General features: G+C 43.2%; 1 protein-coding gene across 3 annotated transcripts in view; it reads right to left on the reverse strand.

Moving 5' to 3' along the window:
• Positions 1-4,461, reverse strand: part of si:dkey-34d22.1 (discoidin, CUB and LCCL domain-containing protein 1) — a 127,603-nt gene extending 123,142 nt beyond the window's left edge. For all 3 annotated transcript variants that reach the window (XM_048613159.1, XM_048613158.1, XM_048613160.1), the window contains exon 1: positions 4,323-4,461. In XM_048613159.1, coding sequence (XP_048469116.1) covers positions 4,323-4,428 — 106 coding nt within the window. In that variant the 5' untranslated portion in view covers positions 4,429-4,461. The remainder of the gene's footprint in view (positions 1-4,322) is intronic.
• Positions 4,462-12,484: the final 8,023 nt, after the last annotated feature.

The following is a 12,484-nucleotide window of genomic DNA, read 5'->3' on the forward strand; positions in this document are numbered from 1 at the left end:
AGCCAAGCACTTCTGTTCTCCTCAACAACACCCAAGTCCATGTGCAACTTGAAAACGGTCCTGGTTCAGGAAAGTCTTTTTCTAAAACCTCATCAACAATCCTGAATAGAGGATAAGATGTACCAAACTCTTTGATAGGCAACTTGGGGAGGTGATGGCCTTGTGATATTATTGCTGGACTGTCAAACCAGAGACCCAGATAATGTTCTGTAGACCAGCAGTTCAAATCCTGCCATGATAGATGGTGGAGTTTGAATTCAGGAAAATAGGAATCTGGAATTAAGAATCTAATGATAACTGTGAATCCATTGCCAATTGTTGGAAACACTCATCTCGTTCACTAATGTCCTTCAGGGAAGGAAATCTGCCATCCTTACTTGGTTGGCCTACATGTGACTCCAGACACACAACAATGTGATTAACTCTTAATTGCACTCTGGGTAATTAGGGATGGACAATAAATGCTGGCCAGCCAGCATCACCCTCATCCTCTGAATGAATAAAAAAAAACCCACTTTTTTACTTGAGAGGTTTGTCCTTACCATAAAACCCGCGGACAAGGGAGGCGCAGTTGTAGTATGGCGCACTGACCTCTACATCGCCGAGGCCAGGCGCCAGCTCTCCAACACCTCCTCCTACCACCCCCTTGATCATGACCCCACTCCCGAGCACCAAACCATCATCTCCCAAACCATCCACAACCTCATCACCTGATGTGACCTCCCACCCACAGCCTCCAACCTCATCATTCCCCAACTCCGCACCGCCTGCTTCTATCTCCTTCCCAAAATCCACAAACCTGAATGCCCTGGTTGACCCATTGTCTCCGCCTGCTCCTGCCCCACCGAACTTATCTCCAACTATCTGGACTCCATTTTCTCCCCCTTGACCCAGGAACTCCCTACCTATGTCCGTGACACTACCCATGCCCTCCAGAACTTCCAATTCCCCGGTCTCCAACACCTCATCTTTACCATGGACGTCCAATCCCTATACACCTGCATTCCCCATACAGATGGCCTAAAGGCCCTCCGCTTCTTCCTGTCCCGCAGGCCCAACCAATCCCCCTCCACTGACACCCTCATCCGCTTAGCCGAACTCGTCCTCACCCTCAACAACTTCTCTTTCAATTCCTCCCACTTCCTACAGACAAAGGGGGTGGCCATGGGTACCCACATGGGCCCAAGCTATGCCTGCCTCTTTGTAGGTTACGTGGAACAATCCCTCTTCTGTACCTACACTGGCCCTAAACCCCACCTCTTCCTCCGTTACATTGATGACTGTATCGGCGCTGCCTTGTGCTCCCACGAGGAGCTCGAACAGTTCATCCACTTCACCAACACCTTCCACCCCAACCTTAAGTTCACCTGGACCATCTCTAATACCTCTCTCTCCTTCCTGGACCTCTCTGTCTCCATCTCGGGCAACCACCTAGAAACTGATATCCATTTCAAGACCACCGACTCCCACAGCTACCTAGAATATACTTCCTCCCACCCACCTTCCTGCAAAAATGCCATCCCCTATTCCCAATTCCTTCACCTCCGCTGCATCTGCTCCCAGGATGAGGCATTCCACTCCCGTACATCTCAGATGTCCTCGTTTTTCAAGGACCGCAACTTCCCCCCTCAGTGGTCGAGAATGGCCTCCACCGTGTCTCCCACATTTCCTGCAACTCATCCCTCTCACGCCGTCCCCGCAATAACAACCAAAAAAGAATCCCCCTCGTCCTCACGTACCACCCCACCAACCTCTGGATCCAACGCATCATCCTCCGACACTTCCACCATCTGCAATCCGACCCCACCACCAAAGACATTGTTCCCTCCCCACCTTTATCTGCTTTCCGGAGGGACCATTCTCTCCGTGACTCCCTTGTCCGCTCCACATTCCCCTCCAGTCCCACCACACCCGGCACTTTTCCCTGCAACCGCAGGAAGTGCTACACCTGCCGCCACACCTCCTCCCTCACCCCCATCCCAGGCCCCAAGAAGACTTTCCACATCAAGCAGATGTTCACCTGCACATCTGTCAATGTGGTATACTGTATTCGCTGTACCCATTGTGGCCTCCTCTACATCAGGGAAACCAAGCGGAAGCTTGGGGACCGCTTTGCAGAACACCTACGCTCAGTTTGCAATAAACAACTGCACCTCCCAGTCGCGAACCATTTCAACTCCCCCTCCCATTCCTCAGACGACATGTCCATCCTGGGCCTCCTGCAGTGCCACAACAATACCACCCGAAGGTTGCAGGAACAGCATCTCCTATTTCGCTTGGGAACCCTGCAGCCCAATGGTATCAATGTGGATTTCACAAGCTTCAAAATCTCCCCTCCCCCTACCATCCCAAAACCAGCCTGGCTCGTCCCCGCCTCCCTAACCTGTCCTTCCTTCCACCTATCCCCTCCTCCCACCTCAAGCCGCACCCCCATCTCCTACCTACTAACCTCATCCCGTCCCCTTGACCTGTGCGTCCTCCCTGGACTGACTTATCCCCTCCCTAACTCTCCACCTACACTCACCTTTACTGGCTCCATCCCCGCCTCTTCGATTTGTCTGTTTCCTCTCCACCTATCTTCTCCTCTATCCATATTCTATCCGCCTCCCTCTCTCTCCCTATTTATTTCAGAACCCCCTTCCCCTCCCCCATTTCTGATGAAGGGTCTAGACCCGAAATGTCAGCTTTCCTGCTCCTCTGATGCTGCTTGGCCTGCTGTGTTCATCCAGCTCTACACCTTGTTATCCCACTCTTATACTTAACCCCTTTCCTTTGTAGCTTGGTTCTAGCTTACCAATGATATGATAATTAATCCCAAAAACTTTTTCCCTTGATCTCTGCTGTCTTCAAATGTAGTATCCTACACAATCTTCTTCATCCCTATAACAGTATACAATGATAAAGTTCCACTAACGATACAAAATGTCCCACCTTGACAATGTCTTTTCACTGTGAACTTTAGTCTCTCACCACAGTTTTAAGTATTGACAACATTGAAATTTTTAAGATTAAGAAACCAAAGTGTAGTCAAGCCATGCAGAGTACTTTGAGTGTACAGATAGAAGAAGATGCCTGGAATTTCAAAGCCTGCACATCGCGGGATTAAGAGCATTAGAAATCAATGAAATTGAGAAGTAACATTTGAATACAATATAAAGCTAATATCAATTTATTGTTAAATAAAAATGAACAGTACTTCAGTGATTGAATGAAAGGTGGCAATACAAGATTTTCTCCTTGGTATCACAGTGGACCTTTAAAGATTCTATTTAAAACAAAAACTGAATAAATGTTTCTGAAGAAGGGCCCCGACCCGAAACGTCAACTTTCCTGCTCCTCTGATGCTGCCTGGCCTGCAGCTCCACACTGTTGTCTCTGAATAAAGTTATCTCAAGTGGCCACTTCTGAAAGTCAAGGTCTATTATAAAAAGACCCAGAAAAAAAAATCCGCCCCCACCCCAACATCTCAATTACGGAAGTACATTTTGTGGTTTCATTCTTAGCAGCCCAGGGCGAGTTAAGGACTAACAACGTGAACAGCGCAAATTCTCCTGAGCAATTGAACCAGCAGAGAACCGCATTCTGTCGCCCTCACAGTGAACTGCAAATGACTAAATGCATCAAATTTGAATTACAAATACCCATACCAGCCAAAGAACTTTGCAGTCCAGTTTTGTTTTTTTTGGCAGAGGAAGAACTAACAGTGGAAAGTTGCCTCTTCAAACAATTTCTAACAGTATGAGGCCGAAATTGTAGCAGTCATTAATTGTCACTGGTAATAATATTAATCGTGACAATTAATAGATATGGAGCAAATCAATGATACCGGTATGGTAGAAATACAGGTGTCGAGTAAGAAAGAAGAATAGCTGAACACAATTCTGAACACAACAGCTAAAACCAAAACATTTGTGTTGGAAGGAGGTTGCTGAATTACTCGAAATTGAGCCCTCCAATGAAGCCCAGTGCTCATTTGTGTGTGTTGCTGTGCTGCCAGACAATTAATCTCAGGACAGACGTACAGCAAATTTCCGAAATTCTGCTACTGCTGTTCCTGCCGTTCAGTTACTGCCAAACGAACACGACATTTCACTCCAACCTCACAGTGAAATATAAAGAAGACTGCAGGTTAATCATTGATTTCCTGAAATCTGTTAATGCGCCCTTTTGAACGGTGCAAACAAACAAAAAGTTGTAAATAACATCAGTCTGCAAGCAATCTGGATTCAACAGTTCTTGTTTTGAATGTGTGGAAAAATAATACTCCTCTCTCTCTCTCTCTCTTTCTCTGCACGTAACTTCAGCTGGAAGTGATCACTTACCCTGCTGTGCTTGTGCAAGGCTTATCCTGACTGCAAGGAGGCTGAGGGTAGTCAGTAATGTGAGCCGGAGATGCGGCTCTGATACAAGGTGAAGTGACACAGACATGTTTCCCCAGCACAGCGCTAAGCACCGTCTAATATTCGGCTGTCAGGACGATTTAATGGAAGGCAAACTATCAACCCAAACAAATACACCCCTCCCACCCCAGTTTTCTCTCTCTTATTGGTTCGTAAAATCCGAGCGGACCCTGCAAGTGGCTCCTCGTTCTGTCAATCTTCAGGGCAAAGTATTTCGGATGTGCGGTTCCAAATAAGGCAGAAGTGCAAGAGACTGTCCTAGTAGTGACATCAGGGATAAAGGGTTGTCAGAGATGGTGCAGCAAAGTGATCCAACTCCAATACCTCTTACACATAAAACAGATCTGCACCTGATTTTTCGGGGCCTTTCTACTATTTCTAGTCTTTTTCCACGAAAGAGAACACAGATTAAAGATTAGAATGCAGAAGGCTGAGGGGGAAACCTCATTTTTGTGAAGGACACAGCAAGGGTAGATAAGTAGAAACCTTTCCCTTTAGTAGAGGGGTCAATAGCCTGCAGGCACAGTTTAAGGTCTGGAGTAGGAGATTTAGTAGGGATTTGAGGAAAGATTTTTTTCACCCAGTGGGAGGTGGGAATCTGGAACTCGCTAAGTGATAATAAAGGTGGGAACTCTGAAGACGTTTAAGAACTATACATTTGAGCAGTCGGAAAGTTGTAGTATTTGCATACTTGACGCTGTGATAGGTTTTTGATCAGTAAGGTTATCAAGAGTTACCGTTAAAATGCAGGAAAGTGGATGCGAAGAATGTTGGATCAACCATGATCTTATTGAATGATGCAACAGATTCGAGGGGCTGAATGGCCTACTGCTGCTCCTATTTCTTATAGTCTTATACAATGCTGTGGACTAAGTGTTGGGAAATCGGATTAGTTATGTTTGATGACTGGCACAGACATGATGGGCTGAAGGGCCTCTTTCCACGCTTTGGAAGACTCTATAACTTTCTATGACTCTAAAAGACGTGTTACAGAGCAGAGGGAGGCTACTTGGTCCATTGTGTCTGCACTGACTGTCTGAGCATTTGAACTTAGTGCTAATCTCTTATTTTTTTCCATATCCTTGCACATTCTTTCTATTTAAATAACCATCCAATGCCTACCTGGATGCTTCAACTGAACCTGCCTCCAGCATACTTTCAGACAGTACATTCTGGCCCCTACCTACTTACTGAGCAAAACCATTTCTTCTCTCACAACTCATTTGCTTTATTGTAAAACACTTTACAATTCTGTCCACTGGTTCTTGATTTGTTTATGAGTGCAACAGTTTCTCCCTATCCATTCTGTTCAGCCCTCTCATGATTTTGAAAGCTTCTATCAAATCTCCGCTTAGCCTTCACCTCTTCAAGCAGAACACTCCCAACCTCACAAATCCTATCCCCATAGCTGTAGTGCCTCACCCCTGCATCCATTGTCATAATCTCTTCTGCACTACCCTTCCTATAGTTTAGTGCCTTGAATGTACACAATACGTCAGCTGAGGCCAAACGAATGTCTTATATAAGTTCATTAAAACTTCCATGCTTTTGTACTTATATTACTATTAATGCAGACTCTATATTTTATAAACAACTCTCTCTACATGTCCTGTGACATTCATTTACTTATGTACATATTCACCCAGGTCTCTCTGGTCCTACAAACCCTTTTAATACTACTCTTTATTTAATATTGACCCTCAATGTTTTTTGTATCAAAGTTTTACACCTCACACTTCTCTGTATTAAACTTCATCTGCCATCTATCCATTTATTCCATCAACTTATCAATGTCCTTTTGAAGATCTACACTGTTCTCAGGTTATAATTCTCCCAAGTTTTGTGTCATCCACAAGATTTGAAATTGTCTGCTGCACATCAAAATCATATACATCAGGAAAAGCAAGAGTCCTATAACTAACACCTGAGAAACTCTACTACCATCCTCTTCCAACACAAAAAATATGCATTAACTATTACTCTCAGTTTCCTACCCTCAGCCAACTTTGTATCCTTGTTCCCTTTCATTCCATGACCTATCACTTTTCTCACAAACAATCATAAGTTTGAATAAATCTTTGTTGTAATATTGTTTTCAAGATGGGTGCAATTTTCTGCATTGTAATTGTGACTACATTTCAAAGGTGTTTCATGTATAGTGAATAACGTTGAGATATCTGCCAGTTGTCAAAAGAGCTAGATAAATGCAGGTCTTCATTTTAAGATTTCAGAGGTATTTGCAAAGCATTTTCCATGCCTTCAGAATGTCAAAAAAAGTACCTTTAACAGCCAACAAACTGATGTTAAGACAGTATAGAGAAGTGGACAGACAAATTGCATCCTAGGTCCTGGAGAAGCAACGAGATAAATATAATCAGACAGTCTGCTTTTATTAATGTTGGTTGGAGGTTAAATGTTCAGCAGAGCCAGTGGGATAACTCTCCTGAACTTCTTTCAGCAATTGCTTTGGATCTTCTGCATCAGCTGAGACGGCACTCAGGGTTTTGAATTAACATCTCATCTTAAATTTAGTCCAGAGAGTAGATTGGGCCAAAGAAGGTTCTATCATAGGGTAAGAGGTTTACTTAACCAGTTTCCAATATCAAGGTGAACACATGTTTTAATAGAATTTCTACAGGAGTTACTTTTTCAAATATACTTAAAAATAATTATAGTGATTTAATTACAGCGTAAATACCAGAGTCAAAAACATGCTTTACAAGAAACTATACCATATAGAAAAACTTGCTGTATACAGTGCCATCTGTGACTGCAAGAAGTCCCGAAATGCTTCTGATTGACACTTTCAAAATGCAGTCACTGTTGTAATTTAAGAAGCGCAATAGGCAATTTGTGCACAGCAAGATCCCAAAAAAGCCAATATTAATGATCAAATAATCTGCTTTTGTTTGTGATTTTGATTAAGGGATACAGTTTGGCCAGGACACCAGGGAGGATTCCCCCTGCTCTTCTTTGAAATAGTGTTGTGGGCTCTTTTGCATTCTCCTGGGAGGGCAGGCAGTGCCTTGGGTTAACATCTCAGCCAGATGATAGCATGTCCAGCAGTTCAGCATTCCCTCAATACTACACTGGAGCATTGGCCTGCAATTCTTTTGTTCACTTGTGGAACATGGATGTCACTGGCTGCACCAGCATTTATTGCCCATCCCAGTTGCCCTTGAAAAGGTGGTGGTGAGCTACTTTCTTGAGCTGCTGCATTTGGGGAGGTGATGGCCTAGTGGTATTATCACTAGACTATTAATCCAGAGACACCAGCTAATGGTCACATGGGTTCAAATCTTGCCAAATGGCAGATGGTGGAATTTGAGCTCAATAAAAATCTGGAGTCTAATGATGACTGTGAAACCATTGCTGATTGTTGGAAAAACCCATCTGGTTCAATAATATCCTTTAGGGAAGGAAACTGCCATTCTTACTTGTTTGGCCTAGATGTGACTCCAGACCCACAGCAATGGTGGTTGACTCTTAACTTCCCTTTGGGCAATTAGGGTGGACAACAATATCCACATCCTGTGAACGAATAAAAAGAAGTTAGTTTGATATAGATGGACTCACAATACAGTTAAGGAGGGACTGCCAAGATTTTGACCCAGTGACAGTGAAGTAATGGTGATAGATTTTCAAATCTGAATAGTGAGTGACTTGGAAACTTGCAGGTGATGGTGTTCCCATGTATTTGCTGCCCTTTTGTCCTTTTAGATAGAAGTGGTCATGGCTTTGAAAGGTACTGTCTAAGTTCTTTGGTGACTTTCGGCAGTGTATCTTGTAGATGGTACACACTGCTGCAACTGAGCATTGGTGATGGAGTTACTGAAGATTTGAGGATGTGGTGCTAACCAAATGGGCTGCTATGTCCTGGATGGTATCAAGCGTCTTGAGTGTTGTTGGAGCTGCACCCATCTAGTCAAGTGGGGAGTATTCCATCACACTCCTGACTTGTAGATAGTAGACAGGCTTTGGGGAATCAGGAGGTGAGTCACTCATTGTAGCATTCCTAGCCTCTGACCTGCTCTAATAACCATTGTATTTATATTTTGAACCCAGTTGAGTTTCTAGTCAATGGTAATCATGAAGATGTTGATACTTGGTGTTTCAGTGATGGTGACGCTATTAAATGCAAAGGGCAATGGTTAGGTTGTGTCTCATTGGAGATGGTCATTGCCTGGCATTTGTGTGGCACAAATGTTACTTGCCACTTTTCAGCCCAAGCCTGGATATTGTCCAGACTGAAATGTCTTTGAACATAGTCTGCTTTAGTATCTGAGGAGTTGTGAATGGCACTGAACATTGTGCAATCATCAGCGAACATCCCCACTTCTGACCTAATGATGGAGAGAAGATCATTGATGAAGCGGCTGAAGATGGTTGGGCCGAGGACACTACCCTGAGGAACTCCTGCAGTGATGGCCTTGAGCTGAGATGCCTGATCTCCGCCAACCACAACCATCTTCCTAAGTGCCAGGTATGATTCCAACCAGCAGAGAGTCTGACACCTGGTACTCATTGATTCCAGTTTTGCTAGGGCTCCTTGACGGCACACTCTGTCAAATGTGGCCTTGATGTCAAGAGCTGCCACTCTCACCTCACCTCTGGAATTCAGCTTCTTTGTCCATGGTTGAACCAAGGCTGTAATGAGGTGAGGAGCTGAGCGGCCCTGGCAGAACCCAAAGTCGGTATCGGTGGTTATTGCTGAGCAGGTGCTGCTTGATAGCACTGTTGATGACACCTTCTATCGTCATTTTAGTGTTCATGACTCTGGAGCAGGTAAGAGTAAAATGGTTCAGAGATAGCAAGAACTGCAGATGCTGGAGTTAGTCAACACAGTGTGGAGCTGGAGGAGCACAGCAAGCCAGGCAGCATCAGAGGAGCAGGAAAGTCAAAGTTTCGGATCAGAACCCTTCATCAGAACTTTCATCAGTGAAATGGTTTAAATGCACAATAAAAATGAATTGCAAGTTGAGAGTGTTTGCTATATTTTAATTTTTTTTTTAAAGTATGCACTTACATTTGGCTATTTTACTCATTTTACTCATAAGTTTATTCCTAATTGGAAAATATCATTCTTAGGATGTGTGGTCTTGGATCCATTATTCACACAGGAATGCAAGATTATCCAGAATTCCATACAAAATATCTAAATAAGTGTAAGCAAATCCTGACTGAAGCAAATAAGCTCACCACAAAAATGCTGTTTAGTTTTCAAGAAATCAAAACTGGGAGGTTACACATTCAGGGATTTAAATAAGAAGCAAATTAGCCAAGGAATGGGGAACCAGAACTGTCACTTGTCCAGTTTTTTTGACAAATGAAGTGTGGGCTCCACCTAATGGTGACAAGTGAAGTTGTGCCTTGACTCCCCACCACAAACCCAAGCATAATCAGTGCCATTTCAATGAAACATTTTGCATCATGTGTGCTCACATTTCTGTCTTGGGCAGACTGCAATGTTCCTATGAAGCACATTGCAAGCAGAAGATACAACATTTTTCACTTAGGCACTTCACAGCTTTAAAGCCTCAATATTAAATTCAATAACTTCAGAAATTGACCGCATGCCATCTGTTCTCCATTTTTTTACATTCTCTCCCTTCCTCCTCCTCCCCCACAGCCTTGACTTGTTTCTGCCTTGTTTACTTTGTTCATAATAGAGAAGACCCATTCTTTCCCTTTCATATTTTAATTTTTACTCATTTTCATCTCTTTTTCTCCACCATTAACAGCCCCTTTGTTTTTGCACTAGGCCTCTGACTGTGTCAAAAACATATATAGAAATGTTTCCACCACCTTTCAGTTCTGATGAAGAGTCATACTGCACTTTAGAAGCTAACCCTGTTTCTGTTTCCGCAGCTATTGCCAAATCTTCTGAGCTTCTCCGGTATTCCTCTGTGTTTCTTTCAAGCATAGTCTTAATTTGTTATAAAGATATCCAGCTAAAATATGACTGATCAATAACCAACAGGAAATTTTACAATTTCTGAGTGCATTCAAAACTGAAAAGTCACTGGACTTGAAATGTTAACTCTGCTTTCTCTCTTCACAGATGCAGCCAGATCTGCTGAGTTTCTCTAGCAATTACTGCTTTAGTTAAGATTTCTAGCATCCATAGTTCTCTGTTTTATATTTAAAAATCACCTTGTTGGCAATTTGCAAAGAATTTCCGGCACAGAAAGAGACCATTCAGATTCACTCATTAACAAAATTCTCCTCCCACCTTTCTTCAGCCAGTACCATCAATAAATTCTTCCATTCATTTTTTCCCCCATACACTTCTTTAGCTTCCTATTAAACTGATAAATTAAAATGCAGAGCATAAATAAATGCTATATTATTTAGACAGCAAAGTGGCTCAGCATGTTCTCGCCGTGTCTGCGTGGGTTTCTCTGGGTGCTGTGGTTTCTTCCCACGGTCCAAAGATGTTCAGTTTAAGTGGATCGGCCGTGCTAAATTGTCCTGTAATGTCCAGAGATATGCAGGTTAAGTGAGTTAGCCATGGGAAATACAGGGTTACAGGGATAGGGTGGGGAGGGTGGGTCTGGGTAGATGTTCTTCAGAGGTTAGGTGCAGACTCGATGGGTTGAATGGTCTCTATCTGCACTGTAGGGATTCTATGGAGAAAGTAGTGATTCACAAAAGGATCAACAATAAGAAGGCACAGATTTAAAATTTTTAGTAAAAGAGCAAAAGTGATAGAAGGAGAAACATTTTCAAAAAGTGAGTGGTTAGAGTTTGGACTGTATTGCCTGAGAGTGTGGTAAAGGGCAGGGTTCAATCGAGGCTTTCAAAAGGGAATTAAGACCCTAAAACCACAAGAAATAGGAACCGAATCGGCCATTCAGCCCCTCAAGCCTGGTCCATCTTTCAATAGGATCACGGCTGATCCAGCATTCCTCACATCCACTTTCCTGCCCCTTCTCTGTAACTCTTGATTCCTCTACTGATCAAGAATCTATCCATCTCAGCCCTAAGTATACACGAGGACTCTGCCTCACAGCGCTCAATGACAAGGAGTTCCAAACACTCACAAACCTCTGAGAGAAGAAATTCCTCCTTATCTTAGTCTTAAATTGATGCTCCTTTTTTCTAAGACTATGCCCTGTGGTCAGAGACTCTTCATTTAGGGAAGTATCTCTCAGCATTTATCCTGTCAAGCTCCTTAAGAATCCTACATGAAGTGGGTAGCTATTTGAAAAGCAACGATGTGCAGTGTTTAGGGGAGAGGGCAGGAGTTTGGCAATAAGTCAATGTTCGCTTGGAAAGTGGGTGAAGACATGATGGCAGTTTTCTAGGCTGTAAAAATTCAGGGTGTCTGTGAAGTCTGTGGTTGTAATAGCAGGTAAAGCATTGGCAGCTTGAATTTCTTTCAGTGTTGTCCATCCTTGTTACATGAAATATCCATGTTGCGACAATGGTCAAGATTTCTTTCTCTATTTGATAAAATACTACATGCTGTACAAACAGGCTTGGATGCTTGTTGTCAAATGCTTTCCAGACTTGCAGTTAACATCAGTTATCCCACAAACAATTAGTGCATCAACTTCTGTTCATTCTTCTTTCTAAACATAGTTGCCCAAGGAAAGAAGGAAAGACTTTCCTATCTGTAGCAAACAAAGGTATCTTCTTTCTGAAAGCTTCATTAAATGTTTCTTCACCCTATTGTCATCTGCTGTAAAGATCAGCAACCGTTAGAATCCAGAAGATTAATGTTATTGCTGTAAGCTCCCATGAGTGCTCCAACATATCAAACAGAAAAGACCGCCTGACATGATATGATCTGTACAAATTAAATCCCACTGTAAATGAATCTTGATTTAAAGTTCAGTCCTTCGATCAGATTGAAGGGAAGCAATGGTGATAGAATATGTAGGAGCAAATTACTGAAGATACTGGAATCTGTACCAAAAACAAAAAATGCTGGTCAGGCTGCATCCATGGAGAGAGAGCAAGCAAACATTTTGAGTCTAAGACAACAAGGTGCAGGGCTGGATGAACACAGCAGGCCAAGCAGCATCATAGGAGCAGAAAGGCTGACGTTTCGGGCCTAGACCCTTCATCAGAAAAGGGGG

This window comes from Rhincodon typus, chromosome 27, assembly GCF_021869965.1.
Source record: "Rhincodon typus isolate 14 chromosome 27, sRhiTyp1.1, whole genome shotgun sequence".
In the NCBI taxonomy this organism is placed as follows: domain Eukaryota; kingdom Metazoa; phylum Chordata; class Chondrichthyes; order Orectolobiformes; family Rhincodontidae; genus Rhincodon; species Rhincodon typus.